Source organism: Acanthopagrus latus, chromosome 20 (genome assembly GCF_904848185.1).
Source record: "Acanthopagrus latus isolate v.2019 chromosome 20, fAcaLat1.1, whole genome shotgun sequence".
NCBI classification, from domain to species: domain Eukaryota; kingdom Metazoa; phylum Chordata; class Actinopteri; order Spariformes; family Sparidae; genus Acanthopagrus; species Acanthopagrus latus.
Genome location: NC_051058.1, coordinates 17613253 through 17633819, shown reverse-complemented (window position 1 = coordinate 17633819; position 20567 = coordinate 17613253). Strand labels below are relative to the sequence as shown.

Genomic DNA, 20567 nt, shown 5'->3' with positions numbered 1-20567 from the left:
GGAAATGAGACACTGTTGCTTTTTCTGTGAAAGTACAAATCTGCTCATGTTCAGTTTGCTGTTGATGTGTAAATCAGATGGAAATCGCAGTTGTTGTAAAAGTAGGTAAGCATTTCCTTTAGCTATTCCAATATTAGCCCTCACTGAGTACAGTCATTATGTATCTGAATGAATTGTTTTGCTTTATTTAAATGTTGTTCCCATGACCAGATATTTGATCTGCTGGAAGTAAGTGTCTGCAACTGCAAAGGAAAGTGTTCATCTCATGTCCAAGGGCCAAACAAAGACCATTTATGAGGAGTATCGATCTAAGTCATGCAGGCTGCGAAGGAGCCGATGATGAAACTATGGAGCAAAAGAGTGTTTCTGGCGAAACAGACGAGGTCACCCGAGGTAAGGATGTCTAATCAGAAATACATTTTAAATAAGAAGTAAAATGAAAAAAAAAAAAAACCCAACTTAAATTTAAATAGAAAAAATATAGATATACCCATTATAAACAAGTAATAGATATAAATAAGAGACAAAGACAGAAGTATTTACAGAAAAAAAGATGAAGAAGACCGTGTGCAGACTAGAAAGATAAAGGTTTAATATATATTTATGTGCGTATGTAAATATAAACTGTACTAATATACTTTTATTATAGATCATTTACATGTAGAATGAAACCTGAGGTACATGAAGCCCTGAGGCTGCACACAGTAGGTGGCGGTATGCAGCTTTGCGAAGAAGAAGAAGAAGAAGAAGAAGAAAAAGAAGAAGAAGAAGAAGAAGAAGAAGAAGTAGAAGAAGAAGAAGACGACGACGACGACAAAGAAGAAACAACAACACGAAAAAGTTAGAAGATGAAGTTCGACGGACTTAGCTAACTAGTTTAAAAGAAGGAAAGGATGCTCTTCCATTGTCCTTTTCCTTGTACAAAGTGGGAAATGTTCGAGTTCCGAGATGTTTGGAGCGCAGCCACGAGAATAAAGGTGAGCAGGAAGAGATGCTCATTATTGTTTTAGCACTAGCTAGCTAATATTTGTTCGCCAGTCGCTCTGTTGCACTCGTAGGTTAGGTTCAGCTCTGCTACGGCAGAGCAATAGGAATGAGGACATCGTGGACTTTAAGAAATGTTGAGATTAATGTCGAAATGTCGTGAATAAAGTCAACTCTTTCGGTCCGTCATGTCCAGTTAGGGAAACGACTGACAGCTAACTCTCTCTCTCTCTCTCTCTCTCTCTCTCTCTCTCTCTCTCTCTCTCTCTCTCTCTCTCTCTCTCTCTCTCTCTCCACATGATGGACTTTGCTTCCACCATGTGTTCAGGATTAAGAGCTGCAGCCCTATGAGGAAGTTATGTACTGTACTGGTGATTTAAATGACAGATCCCACACCAATGACAAATCATTTGCACTGTTTTGTTTTATGGAGTTAATGGTAAAAGTAAACGGCAGATGGAGGAGAAGACTGAGTGAAGTGGAATGAAACATGAACAGTAAAAGCTCAATGAAATACTGACCTTTTATTGAAATGGATGTTGTATCCTGCATGGTTTTGTCTTGACATAACTATGAAAAAACAACAATGACTCCCAAAAATGTATTATATGAATTGTGATGCTTTTAATTCAGCAGTATATAAAACTTGTATTTGAAAAGAAAATGACACAATATCCAAATTTCCTCTAGAATAGACCTGTGTTAAATATGTAGAATTTAACATTTTGTACTTACATTATCCAAAATGATTCCAACTGTGTTCCAGGTACCTGTGTGTTTCATTTGATCGCCTGTCGCTATAACATCAGCGAGAGTGTCATCAGGTGAGTAAACTTACAAAACATTGTCTCGTCTGTGAACACATTGATAGATTTCCATTGGCAACATGGGCTGTTTAACAATGAATGTGCCTCTCTTTAAAAACAAATAAAATGTTCTGAATTGAGTTTAAGATGATAAAATAATTCTGATTTTAATTTCCTATTGATAGTTTGACATCCTGCGAACCTGCTGAAGATTAAAAATGCCCACACCTGTGCCAACCCGAAAGTTGCTGAAAGAATACCTGGATGATTTGAATGATGAAAGGCTGAGGGAATTTCATTGGCACTTGTGGCAGATTGAGATAGATGGATCCCGACACATCCCGGAGTCCAAGCTGCCAAAGAATTCTACAAGAGAGGCAACTGTGGATAAACTGGTGGAGGCTTTTGGGGAAGATGGTGCTGTGGAGAGGACAGTAGATACTTTATATGAGATGAAGTGTAATGACCTTGCCTCAAAGCTAGTTCAAGGTAAAATGTCTTGGTGTGTTAATTCTTTACATATTTTTTATGGACAAAAAATACATCGAGGAAACAAATGTTTTGTACATTAGTATACTTCAGCTTTTATTGTGTTATGACAAGCTGAAGCTGAGCCTCATGTGGAAGCAGAAAAGCAATTTGAGTATTTACAGTACAGTAACAAATATTGTGATTCCCACTGAGGAACCTGTGACTTCATTACAGCAGTATTATTACTTAACGTATGTATTTGATTTACAGCCAAAATGGACAAAAGCCTGGAACAGAAAGCAGATAAGCCAGAGACCTCTGCAGGAGAGAAACCAAGAAAAGTTGATCCCATCTTCCCAGAGAATCTCTGTTGTTTTTTTGATAAACATATGGTGCAGCAGTGTGGACACAGTCGGCTCATTCACAAAGTCTTGAAGAGCCACATCCTTGGGGAACGCTCACTTTCTGAGCAGTTAAAACATGAAGTCGACCCTCTGTTTGGATATGATTATGTAAACGACACAGATATATTTATGGTGAGGTTGTTTGAGTTATTTAACCGACTTTGTTCAACTCCATTGTTGAATGTTGTATTATGATGAAAAAATATTTCACTGTGTGTGTATATATACTGTGCATAAGGTTCACCATCAATGTTTGCCAGTGTTTACTGATTATGGGTCATAGGTTTGACAAGTTGTTGTAATTCTGCATTTATTAACAGAACATTGTGGGATCGTCTGTTGTCGATGACAGCAGGACGATGGTACATGTTCTTTATTTCTTTAGCTGCAGGCAGCACAGTGGTGAAAAGCAGCCATTATCTTACAAGAAATGACATGAGAAACAAGAAAGAAACTAAAACAATGTCACACTAAAGTAAGAGCCAGTTGGATTGTGAAGCGATATTAGTTCAAATTGCTTTATTAATTCTGATGAAGTGATTTTAATTTCAGTCTGCGCCCAGTACCTTCAGAGAGAAGCAGGAAGCTTTAAAAGATGTCAAACAATGGCGTGATTCATCGATTGAGCAGATTTTGGTTTGTCAGCACTTCTACGTATATTTTGTACTTCGAGTCACATCTTAAATGAATTAAGAAATGAAGAGGATGACCAGTTTCTGCTGTGACCCACAGACTCAGAGCGACTTCGAAGAGAAGCAGATTATGAACGACTTCAAGAGGCTTCATGACTTTCTCAACGAAGAGGAAAAGAACAGACGAGCTGCATTAAGAAAACAAACAAGACAGAAGATCCGTAGGACAAATTTGATCGCTGACACGACTGAAGACATATTCTTGCTCTCTGACAGTAAAGCCAATCGAAGGTTCCGGGTCAACAAAAGAATCACAGGGGTAAATATCAGATCACATGACAGGTTTAATTCATGAAAAGTAATCTGAGGAATAATGATGCATTTCTCGTTTCTACAGACTTTGCAGGTCTGTACGGTTTTCATAATAAGGTATGTATGATTAATGATGTTTTCTTGCCTTTTGATAAAATTCAGATTTTGTTCTGTCATGAAACAGTTCCTGCATGTCAGCATGTAAACTGAAAGAGTTATCAGTCGCTGTAATCCATTCTGCTGTCCATACTGGCCATGAAGATCCTTCTTCAGGCCACATGATGCCACATTTCCTGTCACTTGTGAACAAAACACTGAGATACACAATTCTTTCTGTCTGAGGGAGACAATTTTTCAACTGAATCCTGCTCATCCTGCGGCTTTATGAGTCGATTTCACATAACACAAATGGTTTAGCAGTCAGTGAACCTTCTCTCTGCACAGAAATTATCGATGAGCACTTTCAAGGTACATTTTGTGTGTGAGTAAAGTTTTAGGGGGAGACTTTTTAAAAAGACAAACCTGTTAATTATTGTTTTGAATTTTATCCAGCGTACTTTTGGCTGTGGGGATTGGTTGGACAATTTTCGCAACGCCAGCTACATGTGTCGAAGCCAGTGGAAAACCTTCCGCTCGCAGTCTTGGAGAAGATGTGAAACAACATAAAAAGAGTAAGTTTTGAGGCCCAAAAGTTTTGAATTGATTCAGATTTTACATCGTGTCATTAAAATCACCAGTGAAGCGCTTTGTGTTTGATTTGTAGCCTCTGTGGTTGTCGACCCCAAAACTGTTTATTCATGTCTCTGTGTTTTTGTGTCTCTGACCATCAGACGGAAGTGACGTTCAGTGATACACAGCAGCCGTGTTCTTGAAACCCAGAGCGCAGAACCAGCCATCAGCAGAATCTACAGAAAAGTCCCAAAAGGAGGAGAGTAGAACGAGACTATGAAAATGGGAAAGTGTCCTTTCATGATCCTGATAATTACACATCCATCCTGACCCACGAGGAGACATTTACTCAATTTCCTGTCTTGAATTTCGGTGATGACACTGACACTGACGATGAGGTTGAGCAGGGCTTTCTACCACTGAAAGACTGGTAAAACTATAGAAAAACACATTTGATTGCAAAGGATGTTATTCTGTTCTTCAAACTATCAAAACAGCTGGTGTTGTTTCCTACAATTCAACAAAAGTATTGAACAGAACTACCAAATATAAACAACCAAACAATAGAATACATCCTGACAAAAAGGCACTTTGGACATGAGGGGTAAAGGGCAAAACTTATCTTATGTCACATCACTGTACTATATTTATGTAGTTACATGCTTTAAACTTCTTAAGCCATTATTGTTGTTGTGATACACTCAGGTGAAACTGAGTACATTATGCTGTTTTTTTTTTTTAATGACCTGAAGTAAATATTTTATATGAGGAATGTCAATTTATCTGTTCATCACCATTTTCCAATGTTTCATGATTTAGTCGCCGTTGTGATAAACTGACATCTTGCATCAATACTGACTTAATAGAAGTACTGTAGAACTGTTACATTTGATGTCAGTTCATTTTATATACAAGATCAATGTATAATTGTTATTATGTTTGCACGCTTTTATCAGTATTTAGCTCAAAGAACCACTGTGCCTAAATATTCTAAATGAGGAGACAGTTTTCTCAAAATCTCTTTGGGATTTTGAGGTATTTTTGTCTTTTGTTATCAAATCCTAATATCTTGCTTTCACATGATGTCACATTTGACCAAGATCAGTGTATAATTTACCAATAAAGCTCATCAAAGCATGTTGTTGCAGTGTTTTTTGTTTTGTTTTGAAAATGGAGTTCATTTTCTCATAAATGAAAAAAAAACAGCAGCTTCCCGTTATCCCTGGGTGAGATGACGGGGTGTGTCGCATACGTAGGAAATGACATTGAACACGTCATTCACTGTCTAGTCACTTACCTGGGTTGGTGTGAAACCAGGAAGTCATGGCTAATATTGGACGGTGAGCGGATGCTTAAGGCTTATGAATACCACTTTGGACAGTGTTCCATTGTCCTTTCTCTAGTAGAAAGTTTTTGAGTCTTCAGATGTCTGGGATTCAGCCTCAAGAACACAGGTGAGCAGCAAGAGATAATGATGCTTTGTTTAAGGTTCAAAGTGAAAGTGGGACAGAGGTTTGGGGGGTTTCTCCCCAAGAAAATGCTGTGAAATCTCATACTCATTATTCATTTTGTAAATTATTTGTTGACCTTAGATTTAGTCGAGATGTTATTAACAAAGACAAAATCCACATACCCGGTGTGGAGTCAGTGTATCAGTGTTTCCTGTCAGACTTTGGACCCTCTAGCGAGGGCCATTGTGCCCCGGAAGAAACTTTTGCACTTTTTAAAGTTAAAGGCAATCTAGTGCATTATGAGAGGAAAATTAAGTTAATAACGTGACAATTTACTAGACTACACAGCTCTGGCTATACAAATTTAGCAGAAGCCTAGTGTTTTGTCTTCAGTTGTACTTGGTACTACAGTGTTGATCCCTCTTTGCCTGCAATGGATGAACTGGTGACCCACTTACAAATGATATCAAAATAGTTGTAGAGGCTTATGAGAAATTATATCAAATCCAAAAACTATTACCATTGTACTTGGTCTCCACCACTTCCAAGTGATGGAAGACAGAATCTCCTCGTTACGTGCAAAAATATATTCAAAACGCTCGCTGACACGAGGCTTCAGCTGCATTGGACATGAAGTCAGTAAAACAGACACGTGGAGGAAACAAAGTCCATCATGCACATGATGGACTTTGTTTCCTCTACGTGTTCAAGAGGCAGAGCTGCTGCATGTAGAAACTGGACCACTATAAGGAAGTCATGTATTATACTGGTGCTTTAAATGACGGATCCCACAGAAATTTGCATTGTTTTGTTTTTTGAACATTTCTGTCTGAGTCACGTTGATAGATTTTCATTGGCAACATGGGCTGTTTAACAATGAATTTATCTTTCTTCAATTCTTCCCTGGGGACAAATAAAATGTTCTGAATTGAGTTGAAGATGATGAATTGATTCCTATTTTAACTTCCAATTGATAGTTTGACATCCTGCGAACCTGCTGAAGACTAAAAATGACCACACCTGTGCCAGCCCCCAAATTGCTGAAAGAATACCTGGATGATCTGACTGAAGAAAGGCTGAAGGAATTTCAGTGGTACTTGGTCCAGATTCAGACAGATGGATCCCGACCCATCCCAAAGTCCAAGCTGGAGAAAGCAACCAGAGTGGAAACTGTGAATAAACTGGTGGAGGCTTTTGGGGAAGATGGTGCTGTGGAGTGGACAGTGGATACTTTCTTGCGGATGAAACTTAATGACCTTGCCTCAAAGCTAGTTCAAGGTAAAATATCTCAGAATGTTAAGTTTTTACATATTTTTATGCACAAAGATATGGAAACAAATGTTAAGCTCTATGTGATTAAGTGTAACACTCCTAAACTACAGCTGAGTCTCATGTGGGAGCAGAAAGACAATTGCAGTATTTACAGCAGAGTGTAACAAATGTAATAATTCTCACTGAGGAACCTGTGACTTCATTATAGCAGTATTATTACTTAACATATGTATTTGATTTACAGCCAAAATGGACCAAAGCTTGGAACAGAGAGAAGAAGAGCCAGAGACCTCCTCTGCAAGAGAGAAACCAAGAGAAGATCCCACCTTCCCCACAGATCTCTCATGTTCAACTTGCTTAAGTCTTTTCACTGATCCTGTGGTGCTGCAATGTGGCCACAGTTTCTGTCAGAGCTGCGTTCATGAATACTGGGAGAAGAATAGCGTTAGGGAATGCTCACTTTGTAAGCAGTTAATACCTGAAGGTGACCCTCCGATTAATTTTAGTCTGAAGAGTTTGTGTGAAAAGTACGGAGGGAGAAGTCAAGGTGAGCCACCAGGAGGACACAGAAACCACACAGAGTCATTTCAGGTGAGGTTTTACTTATCTAAATGACTTGTTGTATGTTGTGTTATGATAAAAAATATTTCACTGTGTAAATGAATTACGTTTACCATCAGGCCAGTGTTTACTGATGATGGGTCACAGGTTTGACAGTTGTATCAATCAGCATTAAAGTTGTTGTAATTCTGCATTTATTAACAGAACATTGTGGGATTGTCTGTTTTCGATGACAGCAGGACGATGGTACATGTTCTTTATTTCTTTAGCTGCAGGCAGCACAGTGGTGAACAGCAGCCATTATCTTACATGAGAAACAAGAAAGAAACAAACAATGTCACTCTAAAGTAAGAGACAGCTGGATTGTGAAGCGATATTAGTTCAAATTGCTTTATTAATTTAAGTGTGATTTTAATTTCAGACTCCACCCGAGAACATCAGAGAGAAGCAGGAAGCTTTAAAAAATGTCAAACAATTGTGTGATTCATCAGTCGAGCACATTAAGGTTTGTCAGCACTTCTACGTGTATTTTTACTTTGATGAGTCACATCTTAAATTAATTAAGAAATTAAGATGATGACCAGTTTCTGCTGTGACCCACAGACTCAGAGCTTCAACACAGAGAATAAGATTATGGAAATCTTCAACATGCTTCGTGCCTCCCTTGACGAAGAGGAAAACACCAGACAAGCTGCATTAATTAAAGAAGCAAGACTGAAGATTCGAATGATGCATTTGATGCATGAGAAGATCAAAAACACACACTTGCTCTCTCACACTATGGGAGAAATTGAAAATCTTGCAGCCGACAAAAGTATCAAATGGGTAAATATCAGATCATATGACAGATCTAATTCATGAAAAGCAATCTGGGGAATAATAACGCATTTCTTGTCTTCTTTGCAGACGTCTGGGACTGCTGAAATGCTAAGGTGTGTATGATTAATTTTGTTTTCTTGACTTTTGATAAGAAAAAAATGTCATTTTGTTCTGTCATGAAACAGTTCCTGCATGTCAACATGACACTGAAAGAGCTGCTGTCCATACTGGCCATGAAGATCCTTCTTCAGGCCACCTGACGCCCCACTTCCTATCACTTGTTAACAAAATGCTGAGATACTCAGTTCTTTCTGTCTGAGGGAGACAATGTTTCAACTGAATCCTGCAGCTTTATGAGTCGACTTCAAATAACACAAATGGTTCAGGGATCAATGAACCTTTTCGCTGCACAGCAATTATCAATGAGCACTTTTCAATAAGTCTTTTAAAGTATACATATTATGTGAGTTTTAGTGGAGACTTTTTAAAAAGACAAACCTGTAAAATTGATTCTTGAATTTGATCCAGAATGGAGACGGATATGTTGAATGGACTGATAAATTCACAAGCACAGATAAATGTGTCCAAGCATGTGGAAAACCTTCCGCTCACTGTCTTGGAGAAGATGTGGAACAACATAAAAAAGAGTAAGTTTTGAGGCCCATAAGCTTTGTAGTAATTCAGAATTAACCTCTGGTCATTAAACTCACCAGTAATGTGTTTCTGTGTGATTTGTAGTCTCTGTGGATGTGGACCCCAAAACTGCATCTTCAAGTCCCTCTCCCAAGGTGAATTATACATGGCAGCTGTGTCCTGGAAACCTGTGTCTTAGAATTGGGCTCACTACAGATGAGGATGAGGATCAGTCACGTCGCTTCCACTATGACAACATGTTCACTATAGATGAGGATGATGATCAGTCACGTCACTCTCACCATGACTATGTGTCAGCTGTAGATGAGGATGAGGATCAGTCACGTCACTCTCACCATGACTATGTGTCAGCTGTAGATGAGGATCAGTCACGTCGCTCTCACTATGACTATTTGTCGGATGAGGATGAGGATGAGGATGAGGATCAGTCACGTCACTCTCACTATGACTATGTGTCAGCTGTAGATGAGGATCAGTCACGTCACTCTCACTATGACTATGTGTCAGCTGTAGATGAGGATCAGTCACGTCGCTCTTACTATGACTATTTGTCGGATGAGGATGAGGATGAGGATGAGGATCAGTCACGTCACTCTCACTATGACTATGTGTCAGCTGTAGATGAGGATGAGGATCAGTCACGTCACTCTCACTATGACTATGTGTCAGCTGTAGATGAGGATCAGTCACGTCGCTCTTACTATGACTATTTGTCGGATGAGGATGAGGATGAGGATGAGGATCAGTCACGTCACTCTCACTATGACTATGTGTCAGCTGTAGGTGAGGATCAGTCACGTCACTCTCACTATGACTATGTGTCAGCTGTAGATGAGGATCAGTCACGTCGCTCTTACTATGACTATTTGTCGGATGAGGATGAGGATGAGGATGAGGATCAGTCACGTCACTCTCACTATGACTATGTGTCAGCTGTAGATGAGGATGAGGATCAGTCACGTCACTCTCACTATGACTATGTGTCAGCTGTAGATGAGGATCAGTCACGTCGCTCTTACTATGACTATTTGTCGGATGAGGATGAGGATGAGGATGAGGATCAGTCACGTCACTCTCACTATGACTATGTGTCAGCTGTAGATGAGGATCAGTCACGTCGCTCTTACTATGACTATTTGTCGGATGAGGATGAGGATGAGGATGAGGATGAGGATCAGTCACGTCACTCTCACTATGACTATGTGTCAGCTGTAGATGAGGATCAGTCACGTCGCTCTCACTATGACTATGTGTCAGCTGTAGATGAGGATGAGGATCAGTCACGTCACTCTCACTATGACTATGTGTCAGCTGTAGATGAGGATCAGTCACGTCGCTCTTACTATGACTATGTGTCAGCTGTAGATGAGGATCAGTCACGTCGCTCTTACTATGACTATGTGTCAGCTGTAGATGAGGATCAGTCACGTCGCTCTTACTATGACTATGTGTAGGATGAGGATGAGGATCAGTCATGTCGCTCTTACTATGACTATGTGTCAGCTGTAGATGAGGATCAGTCACGTCGCTCTTACTATGACTATGTGTCAGCTGTAGATGAGGATCAGTGATGTTGCTCTCACTATAACTATTTGTCGGATGAGGATGAGTGGTTTTACATTTGAGGTTATAATTGAGGACCCAGATGTAGACAATTAAACAGGAGGCAGGATAGGGGGAAACAAAAGGTGAGCTTCATTTTACAAAAAGCAAAAAAAACTGTCACGACTCCTGTTTGTGTTGTCCTTTGTGTCTGGTTTTTGGTTTCTTGTTTATGATTTACTTCATTGTATCATGTCTTGTGTTATGTTTTGTTTTTTCCATGTCTTGTGTGTCATGTGTTTGATTTCCATGCCCTCATGTGTCCTTTAAGTTTCTCCTATGTTCTTCCCTCTGGCTCCCTCTGTCTGTTGTCTTGTTCCCTCCTGGTCTGTTCCTCTGTGCTCCTCCCCCTCATTATCTCACCTGGCTTCCTTCCTCCTCTCTCCTCACCTGTGCCTCGTCATGTCGTTAGTGTCTGTGTATTTAGTCTCTGTGTTTCCCTTCACTCTTTGTCTGGTCATTGTATTCTGTCTGGTGTTCCCTGTTGTCTGTCTCCTGTTCCATGCTCCTGTCCCGTTTGGTATGTTTTTGGTTTTGAGTTTTCCATGTTTGATTTGTACTTTGCCTTTTTCTTTTGCACTTTGTTGAACTGTTTTATTTTGCTACTTTGTCTTGTTGGTTTTGTTTGCTACTTTGCCTTTTGACCTTTTGTCTGCTTTTGGATTTTTGTAACATCTTTAAATAAAGCTCGCCTTTTGTTCTCCTTATCTTGCGTCCATTAACTGCATTTGGGTCCACCTCCCTTTCCATAGTTTTTCCCTTTTTACCCCAACCTGACAAAAACAAAGGGAGCTAGACACAAAGACTAGTCAGAAGGGACAAAAGCAAAGTATCAACAAAAGCAAAGTACAAATCAACAGAGAAAAAACAGAAGTCAAAATAATGAACATACCACATGGGAGACAGGAGACACTGGAGGATACACAGGGAACATCACTGGGTACATCACACAACGAACTGTCAAGGAGTGCAGGGAGAACAAAGACTTAATACAGACACACTAATAAGGGGACGAGGAACAGGTGGGGTTACATGAGAAAACACACATCATTGTACTGCTTTGTTTGCACTGTTACATTTAGCACTTAGCTCAAAGCACCACTGTGTCTAAATCAAGCCTGACTGGGCTGCAAGCATGACTTTTGACACTTAGTCGTTTTTAACGACCTGAAGAAAATATTTTATGTGAGGAATCTCAGTTTATCCGTTCATCACCATTTTCCGATGTTTCATGATTTTAGTCATGGATGTGATGTAAGGATATCAAAACTGACTTTTTTAAAGTCCTGGAACACTGTTACATTTGATGCCAGTTTATTTTATGTACACGATCAATGTATAATTGTGATCATGTTTGCATGCTGCTGTTAGTATTTAGCTCAAAGAATCACTGTGCCTAAATATTCTAAATGAAGAGACATTTACAAAAAAATAATCATTCTCAAAATCTTTTTGGGTTTCAGGGTATTTTTGTCTTTTGTTATCAAATCCTAATATCTTGCTTTCACATGATACCACATTTTAACAAGATCTGTGTAAAACTATCCAATAAAGCTCATCAAAGCATGTTTTTGCAGTTTTTTTTAACTGGAGTTCATTTTCTCATAAATGAAACTGTTTCAAGAGTTGTGGTTTATTCAGTGAGACTTTATTTAATGTGAAGCCGTGCAGACAAAAACCCCACCAGCTTCCTGTTTTCTTCACTGTCTGCAAAAAAGGAAACGAGATTCTGCTGCTTCTGTGAAAGTACAAATCTGCTCGTGTGCAGTTTGCTGTTGATGTGTAAGTCAGAAGGAAATCGCAGTCGTTGTTAAAGTAGGTAAGCATTTAGCTTTCCTGATATTAACCCTCACTGAATTCAATCATTATGTATCTGAATGAATTGTTTTGCTGTATTTTACTGTTGCTTCCATGACCAGATATTTGATCTGCTGAAAGTAAGTGTCTGCAACTGCAAAGGAAAGTGTTCATCTCATGTCCAAAGACCAAACAAAGACCATTTATGAGGAGTATCAATCTAAGTCATGCAGGCTGCGACGGAGCCGATGATGAAACTATGGAGCAAAAGAGTGTTTCTGACAAAACAGACGAGGTCACCCGAGGTAAGGATGTCTAATCAGAATAAAAACTTACCATGGCAAGGAATAACAATTAACACACTGATAATCTAAGTGTTAATCTAACATTAATATTATTTTTGCTCCAGTGATGATTCACTTAAGTTGTTTTTTTTAAGAAAGTGCTGAAATTGAGTTTTGTGGTTTCCCTCAGAGTCTGTTTCCTCTTTTGAAGCACTGGTTCATCATTTCCATCCCAGCTACATCGCTCAGGGTGGCAGCAATGTGGTCGCTCCAAACATCATTGGTTGTAACGTCGGCAACCTAAACATCAGCATCTCAACAGGTCAAGGTAGAAATATGTCAGATGTGGTCATAACTGAAACTGAGGTTTGGGCAGCATTGAGTGTTGATTATTCACTTCAATTTTTTTGGCAGAGTCGAACTGTGACACTGCAGACACGCTGCAACCCCAACGTGAGTACTTACCATCACTATCATCATCACTTAAAAGGGCAATATAGATGATATGGCCAGAATTTTAGTTTAAAACTTTCAAAATATCAGCTAACTTTAGCAACAGAGTGTGAAGAAACAAACAGTGTTGATTATTACCTTCCAATAACAAGGTGCCGGCTCTACCCCTGAGCCAAACCCGCCAGCTGTTAGCATAGTAAACTCACAAAATGTCAAGAAATGAAGAGTGCTTGCCTCTATTTTCAAACATTTATAGCAAGCATAACTACCTCGTTAACTCTTCGTAAAACATACTTTATTAAAACCCGACATAAACTTAAAACTCTTGGACCCCTCGAAAACCTTTCAGGTCATGGTCTTGTTCAGAGCTGTTGTAAATCGCCTCCATACTGTATCCTCTGATATCAAAATGATCTCAGTCGGTCTTGGAGGCTGTGTTCAGCCCCCTTTTGGTGTCCAGTTGAGTTCACTCTCATGTCAGGCTGCCAAATCCAGCTGAGCTGAGCTGAGCTACGTTGCCTGCAGTGATTCCCTCTGTCATCCGAAGTCCTGGTCTAGACAATCTCCAGGGCCACTAACTGAACCATGCGCTAATTAGCAAACAGTAGCTATCTAGAGTCAAGTAAAGCTTGCAAAGAGCAGCAGTTATTTATGTGAAATGTGGCTTCCTGTGTTTCGGAGCTACCCTCAAATTCTGGTCATATTTTATAGATCACACCTTATTAACCTAATTTTGGAATTGTTGACAGAAATTCTTAAAAGCAAGAAATGAAACCTAAATAACCAATCATTGCATTTTGTCACGCAGGTGACAGGGTTGCAGAATGTCAACAGGAACTGAAAGCTGCTCTGAGGAGGGATTACAGTCACTTTTTTGAGGGGATGGTGGCAAAAACAGACAAGGTATCCCTCAATAAGATCTATACTGAGCTGTACGTCACTGAGGGAGGGAGCGGTGAAGTCAACCAGGAGCATGAAGTGAGACAGATTGAGACAGCATCCAGGATACATGTGGCCCAGGAGAAATCAATCCACTGCAATCACCTCTTTGTTCCTCAACCAGGACGAGAGAACCGCGTAAGAACTGTGATCACACGGGGAGTCGCTGGCATCGGGAAAACTGTATCCGTCAAGAAATTCACTCTAGACTGGGCTGAGGGGAAAGAAAACACCAACCTGGACTTTGTGTTTCCGCTCTCTTTCCGAGATCTCAATCTGATGAAAGAGAAAACTCTCAGTCTGGTGGATCTTCTCAGTGAAATCTTTCCTCAAACGAAAAACACAGGAATCTTCGTTAATGGTAAAAACAAAATGCTCTTCATTCTGGATGGTCTGGATGAGAGCCGTCTGTCTCTGGACTTCCACGAAAATGAATTAATGTCAGATGTGACACAGGAAACCAAGGTTGATGTGCTCCTGACCAACCTCATCAGGGGAAAGCTGCTTCCTTGGGCTCTTGTTTGGATCACTTCTCGCCCGGTGGCTTCAAGTCAGATCCCTCTGGAGCACATTGATCTGGTGACAGAGGTGCGAGGGTTCAACAACCCCCAGAAAGACGAGTACTTCAGGAAGAAAATCAGTGACAAGAGCTTAGCAGACAGGGTAATTAAACATGTGAAATCCTGCAGGAGTCTTCACATCATGTGCCACATTCCAGTCTTCTGTTGGATGGCGGCGAGTGTTCTTGAGAAGAAGCTGGAAACGAATGACGGTAAAGACATGCCAAGGAATCTCACTCAGATGTACATCCACTTCTTGTCCTTGTATGCGGACGACATGGAGAAGAGGCCTCTGGGAAGAAGAGGGTCAAAAATCGACTACTTGAGAAATAACATCATGTCACTGGGGGAACTGGCCTTCAAAGAGCTCGAGAAGGGCCACTTGATCTTCTATGAGAGCGACCTCAACCAGAATGGTATAGACGTCATGGAGGCGTCCATGTTCTCAGGAGTCTACACAGAGATCTTCAGTGAGGAGCTGACACTCGGCAAGGAGAAGATGTTCTGCTTCGTGCATCTGAGCATCCAGGAATTCTTTGCTGCGTTGTATGTCTACCTCAGATTTCACAACGACAACTTCAACGTCTTGATCAAGAAGTCATCCTCTTCGAGACGTTTCCCATTCAGGCCTGCATCAGAGCTCATCCTCTACAAGGAAGCTGTGGAGAAGGCTTTGCGGTGCAAAAATGGACATTTTGACATCTTCCTGCGCTTCCTTTTGGGCCTGTCTCTGGAGTCCAATCAGACTCTGTTGAAACGTCTGATGACCAGCAACAAACCAAACCAAAAGACAAGAACAGAGATCATTAAACACTTAAAGGACAAGATCAGGGCAAATCCATCTCCAGACAGGTGCCTCAATCTCTTTCACTGTCTGAATGAGCTGAACGACCGCTCTCTTGTGGACGAGATTCAGAACTACCTGAGACCGGATCATCTGAACAGAGCCAAACTTTCAGCTGCCCAGTGGGCCACACTGGTCTTTGTTCTGCTGACATCAGAGGAGGAGCTTAGTGTGTTTGAGCTCAGCAGCTACACCCGCTCAGAGGAAGGACTCCTGAGGCTGCTGCCTGTCATGAAAACTGCCCAAGCAGCAAAGTAAGTGCATTCTTAATCGATGAAAAGTTTATTTTTTGGCAGTGATGTTAAAGGCGGTCAGCTTCCATGCTCAGATTGTTTCTGGTATGGGGAAATCAAGGAAATTCGAAGAGGTACTACAAGCTGAAAAACAATCTAAATGGGTGTTCAGTAGTGTCGGCTGGGGAAGTCATGACATTTCCAGAGTGTTTTGCGATGACAAACCCATTTATATATGTTTCATTTATATAAGTTAGCAACTAGCTTTTGAAGCTGTTACTGCAAATGTCAACTCAACTCAAGTATTGATGCTTTGTCTTGATCTAAATCCTGTTATATGTCAATCAGTGAGTGCATGATAACATAACATGCAAACGAACAGATTATCAATAGAGGAAAATATGTCTAAACATAAGGGGACATTTCTTCATTACATTATTCACCTTTTTTATACCGTCTCTCCTCCTGCAGTGTCAATGCTTGTAACCTCACTGTGACCTGCTGTGCAAACCTGGCGAATGGCATCAGCTTATCCCAGCTGAGAGAGCTGGACCTGGGCAACAACAACCTGACAGATGAGGGAATAAAGAGGCTCTCTGGTGGACTGAGGAGCAGCAAACTGGAGACACTCAGGTTAATATCTGACGCGTTTATGTCAGACAGATGTTTTTATTTTCAGATGCCAAGCAAGTGGTTTATGTCTTTATGTTTCTGTTTGTTAAGACTGAGGAGCTGCAGCCTAACCGAGCCCAGCTCCGGCGTCCTGGCCAAAGTTATCAGCTCAGCCTCCTGCTGCCTGAAAGTGTTGGACCTCTCTGACAACGACTTGCTGGACGTGGGAGTCGGAAAGCTCTGTGGCGGTCTGGGGAGTCCTCACTGTAAACTGGAAATACTCATGTGAGTGCCTTAGAGTGAAATTCCATGCCTGATTGAATTATTTAACAGCAGAATACAGTACAGTGCCAATGCGTGGAGATCAGCTGGATGACATGTCCGGGCTGTCTGTTGTGAAGTTTGTCTCTGTGCAGACTGACAGAAGAAAGCTGCATTTTCCTGGCGGCTGCTTTGAACTCATCCGGTCTGAGAGAGCTCGACCTGAGCTACAACCACCCGGGACACTCGGGCCTGCAGCTGCTGTCAGCTCTGCGAGACGACCCACGGTGCAGCGTGGAGGAACTCAGGTAGTGGTGGTGTTAAATAAGAACTAAACCAAAATTAGCCAACAACAGATATAAAAGTAAGAAGACACTGTGGTAGAGAAATGTCAAAAGGATATTTGAGTGTCACCAAACTCTGTAAAGTTCAGATTTCAGCTGTTAAATGTCAATCAAAGGGCTTTAATTCAAGGGTCATATATTTTTAAAGTTATTATATCATAGAAAGTGATTTTTAAATACTGTGAAAGAATCCAAATGTCTATGTGACATGCTAATCAGCTAGCCATAGCCTGTCTTGAAGTACCACTTTGTACCTCAAGGTGACTTTAGTCTGTCCTCAGTTTTTAGCTCCTGGCACCCGGGAGCTGACCCCATTGTTACCTCTGCTAACTAGCTAACAGCAGCCACAGTTAGCACTTTGGTGCTACACTGCCCCCTATTGTTTGGAGTATGAACTCAAGAGGTTGCCAATTCTTAATGCTAATGACACAAACTGTGGTCTTCTGTGGTGTTGTAGAGTGGAAGAGTGTGGTGAGTCCAGGATTCAACCAGGTCCGAAGAAATGTGAGTAACCAGTAACTTTGGTCGTCTTTGTTTTCACGAGACAACGGTGAGTAAGATACTGACTGACACTCTCTATCTGCTTCTTTAGACACCAAAAAACTCACCCTGGATCCGAACACTGCACACAGAGACCTTTCTCTGTCCGAGGGAAACAGGAAGGCGACGCGCTGGACCGAGCAGCCATACCCTGACCACCCAGAGAGGTTTGAATTCTGGAGACAGGTGTTGTGCACAGAGGGACTGACTGGGCGCTGCTACTGGGAGACAGAGTGGAGTGGGAGAGCTTTCATAGGAGTCGCCTACAGAAGGATGTCCAGGAAGGGAGAGGGTCACGACAGCTGGCTGGGCAAAAACGAATCTTCCTGGGGACTGAACTGCAACAGCAGTGGCTACAGGACCTGGCACCGAGGCATGGAGACGGCTGTAGCCATCCAGCTCGTCTCCAACAGGGTGGGAGTCTTTCTGGACTGGCCAGCAGGGAAACTGTCCTTCTTCCAGGTCTCCGGTGGGGAACTGACGCTCCTCCACTCATTCCACGCCACCTTCACCGAGCCCGTCTACCCAGGGTTCAGGCTGGGCTGGGTGGACTCCACAGTGTACTTGTGTTAGGTGAAACCTGGACACACCGAACAGCTTCATATTCTCCCTGTCCAACACAACACAGAGGACATGTAACATATTGTAGTGTTTCTTTTTTCTTCTGCTCCTGAGCCAGAAAACTAAATAACTTGTGTATTTTGGGCAGATTCCCTTAGACCTCTGCCCCCAAACTGGACCCCAAACCTCACATCAGCAGTGTGGCTTCAGGGAAGCAAATGTCCTTTGGTCAGTCAGTCGTTCGGTCCAGACGGAAATATCTCAACAAATATTTGATAAATTGCGCTGAAATGTTGTTCATGCATTCATGGTTCTCAGAGGATGAATGACTAATGACTCTAATAATCAACTAACTTTCGACAGAAGTTGAACTTTGAAAGGTCACATTTTTATTTTGTCCATTACTTGGTGGTGGTTTATGAAATCATACCTGCAAAAATAATACCAGTCCCATTGGTGAGCTTCTTTTTTAAACAAAGTGTCTGACATGTTTTTATTGTAAATACATTTTTTTATATTCTATTTTTGCAGTATTTGTGTTTGTCTTTTGTCTTGCTGTATCTATATATGAAAACCTACTTGGGAATAAATCTTTTGCTAATCAATCACAACCTTTGTGTTTAATTTAAGCGACTTGTTAGCATGCTAACACATCAAACGAAGATGGTAACCATCAGCATGTTACCATTTCAAATTTCTATTGGCTGCTATCATGGCTGGAATCTGGTACATTTGTTTTAAAAAAAATTATGATCATGAGTACGGAGTCATGTAGGTGCAGTAAAAATACATCCTGTAAAAGAATAAGATGGAATAAATTAAAGAATAAATATGCAATGATTGTATCCAGGCTCTAACTTCTCCTAGCACCAAGGTAAGAAACACTTTAGGGAAATCATTTGATGTAAATATTTATTCTTTTATTTACTCCTCAACAATTTTTTTCATTATCATACATATTCATTCTTCTTTATGTTGCTCGTGTATTGGGCATTTTACAGCAAAATAAAAGTTAATAAACTCGTCAGTGCTCTCTGATGGAAGTACAAATTGAGAGCACAAACCTCAAACCTCAGATTATGAAACTAAATGTGTGTATATGGCTGGATGCTAAGAGGAAGTGGAAGTCTTGGAATTAAAAAAAAGAACAAAAAAAAAGAAAAAAGGAGAAACTGTGTATATGGTGGTAAAGACCTCACATGTATGACAACATATGGTAAAGTGTGTCACTGCCATGCCAAAATAACAGATCAGCATCACAGTATAATGTGAAATAGTTATTATTTCTACAGGATATGTTCATGCTAACCCTTTAACATTATTACAACATACAAACTTAACAGCTTTAAACAAGAAACATTTGATACAAAAATATTCTTTATATCATGTGAAACGTTTCATGAACATAAAAGGTTTCACATGATAGATAGTGTTGTTATAAACTAAGGCTTCTTTTTATAGCACAAGTTTGTAATGTTGTACTAATATGGAAATATCTTGTTAGAACATGAAAAACATTTTATTATGATAACTTGAATGGCTCTCAGTAGAGTGCAAACCTCTGCCAATGCCCTGATTCAATCTAATATCAAAACATATTTAAATTCAATAAATCAGGACTTTTATCTGGATCTGCATCAAATTGTACTCACTCATAGACACCAGCCACCTTATTATACCATTTTTTAAAATCAAGATCTACGCATTATTCTCTGAGAAACTGACCAAAAAGTCATAGAAGATAAAGAAATAGCAAACAATTCCTTTCACCGGATCTGAAACAAAAGTTAAAGGGTTCTATTCTGGACCGAGAACCTTCCACCAGCCAAGTTTTGTGGAAATCTGTTGACTAGTTTTTGTGTAATCGTGGTCACAAACCAACAAATGGACACAAACTCCTCGGTGGGGGTCATAAAGTTTTCACAGTATAACCAGATACCAATCAGGTTCTGAAGCAACATAAATATAAAGTATTTTGATAACATTAAAATTGCAGTTTGCATTAAAGCCAAAGAAAAAAATGATCAAAAAATCAAAAAAAAAAAATCCAGAGAAGCACAATGTGGAATTTCACTTTCAACAATCATTTTATTAGCAGTCCCAAGAGGCAATGAAAAAAAAAAAAAATCAAAGAAAAAAGAGAACAGAAATTAAGATTACAGTCAAGACGGTGGGCCAATCAAAGTCAGTGAACGTAAAGACGGAACAGAGGGCTGCACACACACCAAACAAACACAAAGTCACATCGTTAAAAAAAGGAACAGAAAGTGATAAATGAAGAAGACTGAATTTAATCCCATGGGTAGTGTGTGTGCACGTGTGTGTGTGTGTTGGCTGATCCCTCTGTTCCTCTGGAGAAATTCACCAGGACCGACCTCACTTTCACACACACACAGACACACACACACACACAGACACACACACACACACTCACACCTCTCTCTCTCACACACACACACAAACATATCAAAAAGCCAGTCGAGGCGTCTTCCTCTCTTCAGC

General features: G+C 40.5%; 3 protein-coding genes and 1 long non-coding RNA gene across 25 annotated transcripts; 3 read left to right on the top strand and 1 right to left on the bottom strand.

The window, feature by feature from the left end:
* The first annotated feature begins 4 nt into the window (after window positions 1–4).
* Window positions 5–5419, top strand: LOC119010165. Of its 6 annotated transcripts, none has more exons than XR_005071924.1 (12): window positions 5–101; window positions 211–393; window positions 650–977; window positions 1751–1808; window positions 1976–2279; window positions 2532–2797; window positions 3018–3140; window positions 3218–3301; window positions 3398–3616; window positions 3695–3726; window positions 4162–4280; window positions 4440–5419. XR_005071924.1 is itself a non-coding variant. In XM_037082093.1 (11 exons), exons 5-11 carry the CDS (start codon window positions 2009–2011, stop codon window positions 4457–4459), a joined length of 1011 nt encoding a protein of 336 aa, XP_036937988.1. In that variant the 5' UTR covers window positions 26–101; window positions 211–393; window positions 650–977; window positions 1751–1808; window positions 1976–2008; the 3' UTR covers window positions 4460–5419. The 6 variants fall into 6 exon arrangements, 2 of the variants coding, with proteins under 2 accessions (XP_036937989.1, XP_036937988.1); XR_005071925.1 differs by having other exon boundaries at window positions 12–101; window positions 3051–3140; XR_005071923.1 differs by having other exon boundaries at window positions 3051–3301.
* A 136-nt stretch (window positions 5420–5555) lies between these two features.
* Window positions 5556–10842, top strand: LOC119009253 (serine-aspartate repeat-containing protein F-like). 13 transcript variants are annotated; one of them, XM_037080322.1, is made up of 9 exons: window positions 5556–5732; window positions 6707–7007; window positions 7246–7592; window positions 7984–8067; window positions 8166–8387; window positions 8469–8494; window positions 8910–9028; window positions 9120–9337; window positions 9608–10842. In XM_037080322.1, the coding sequence occupies exons 2-9, from the start codon at window positions 6740–6742 to the stop codon at window positions 10487–10489; spliced, it is 2166 nt and encodes a 721-aa protein (XP_036936217.1). In that variant the 5' UTR covers window positions 5556–5732; window positions 6707–6739; the 3' UTR covers window positions 10490–10842. The 13 variants fall into 13 exon arrangements, with proteins under 13 accessions (XP_036936217.1, XP_036936209.1, XP_036936214.1 ...); XM_037080314.1 differs by having other exon boundaries at window positions 9452–10842; XM_037080319.1 differs by having other exon boundaries at window positions 9120–9391.
* LOC119009254 lies at window positions 7734–9228 on the bottom strand. 2 transcript variants are annotated; one of them, XR_005071672.1, is made up of 3 exons: window positions 9092–9228; window positions 8880–8996; window positions 7734–7866 (listed from the first exon to the last, which is right to left on the bottom strand). It is a non-coding gene; the product is annotated as an uncharacterized LOC119009254 (long non-coding RNA). The 2 variants fall into 2 exon arrangements; XR_005071671.1 differs by having other exon boundaries at window positions 8880–8992; window positions 9092–9225.
* A 1507-nt stretch (window positions 10843–12349) lies between the features above and the next one.
* LOC119009252 (NACHT, LRR and PYD domains-containing protein 3-like) lies at window positions 12350–20373 on the top strand. 4 transcript variants are annotated; one of them, XM_037080305.1, is made up of 10 exons: window positions 12350–12452; window positions 12557–12739; window positions 12909–13046; window positions 13133–13171; window positions 13980–15768; window positions 16219–16380; window positions 16471–16644; window positions 16761–16928; window positions 17422–17468; window positions 17557–20373. In XM_037080305.1, the coding sequence occupies exons 2-10, from the start codon at window positions 12640–12642 to the stop codon at window positions 18075–18077; spliced, it is 3138 nt and encodes a 1045-aa protein (XP_036936200.1). In that variant the 5' UTR covers window positions 12350–12452; window positions 12557–12639; the 3' UTR covers window positions 18078–20373. The 4 variants fall into 4 exon arrangements, with proteins under 4 accessions (XP_036936200.1, XP_036936201.1, XP_036936202.1 ...); XM_037080306.1 differs by having other exon boundaries at window positions 12356–12456; window positions 12909–13040; XM_037080307.1 differs by having other exon boundaries at window positions 12356–12456; window positions 16776–16928.
* The last annotated feature ends 194 nt before the right edge of the window (window positions 20374–20567 follow it).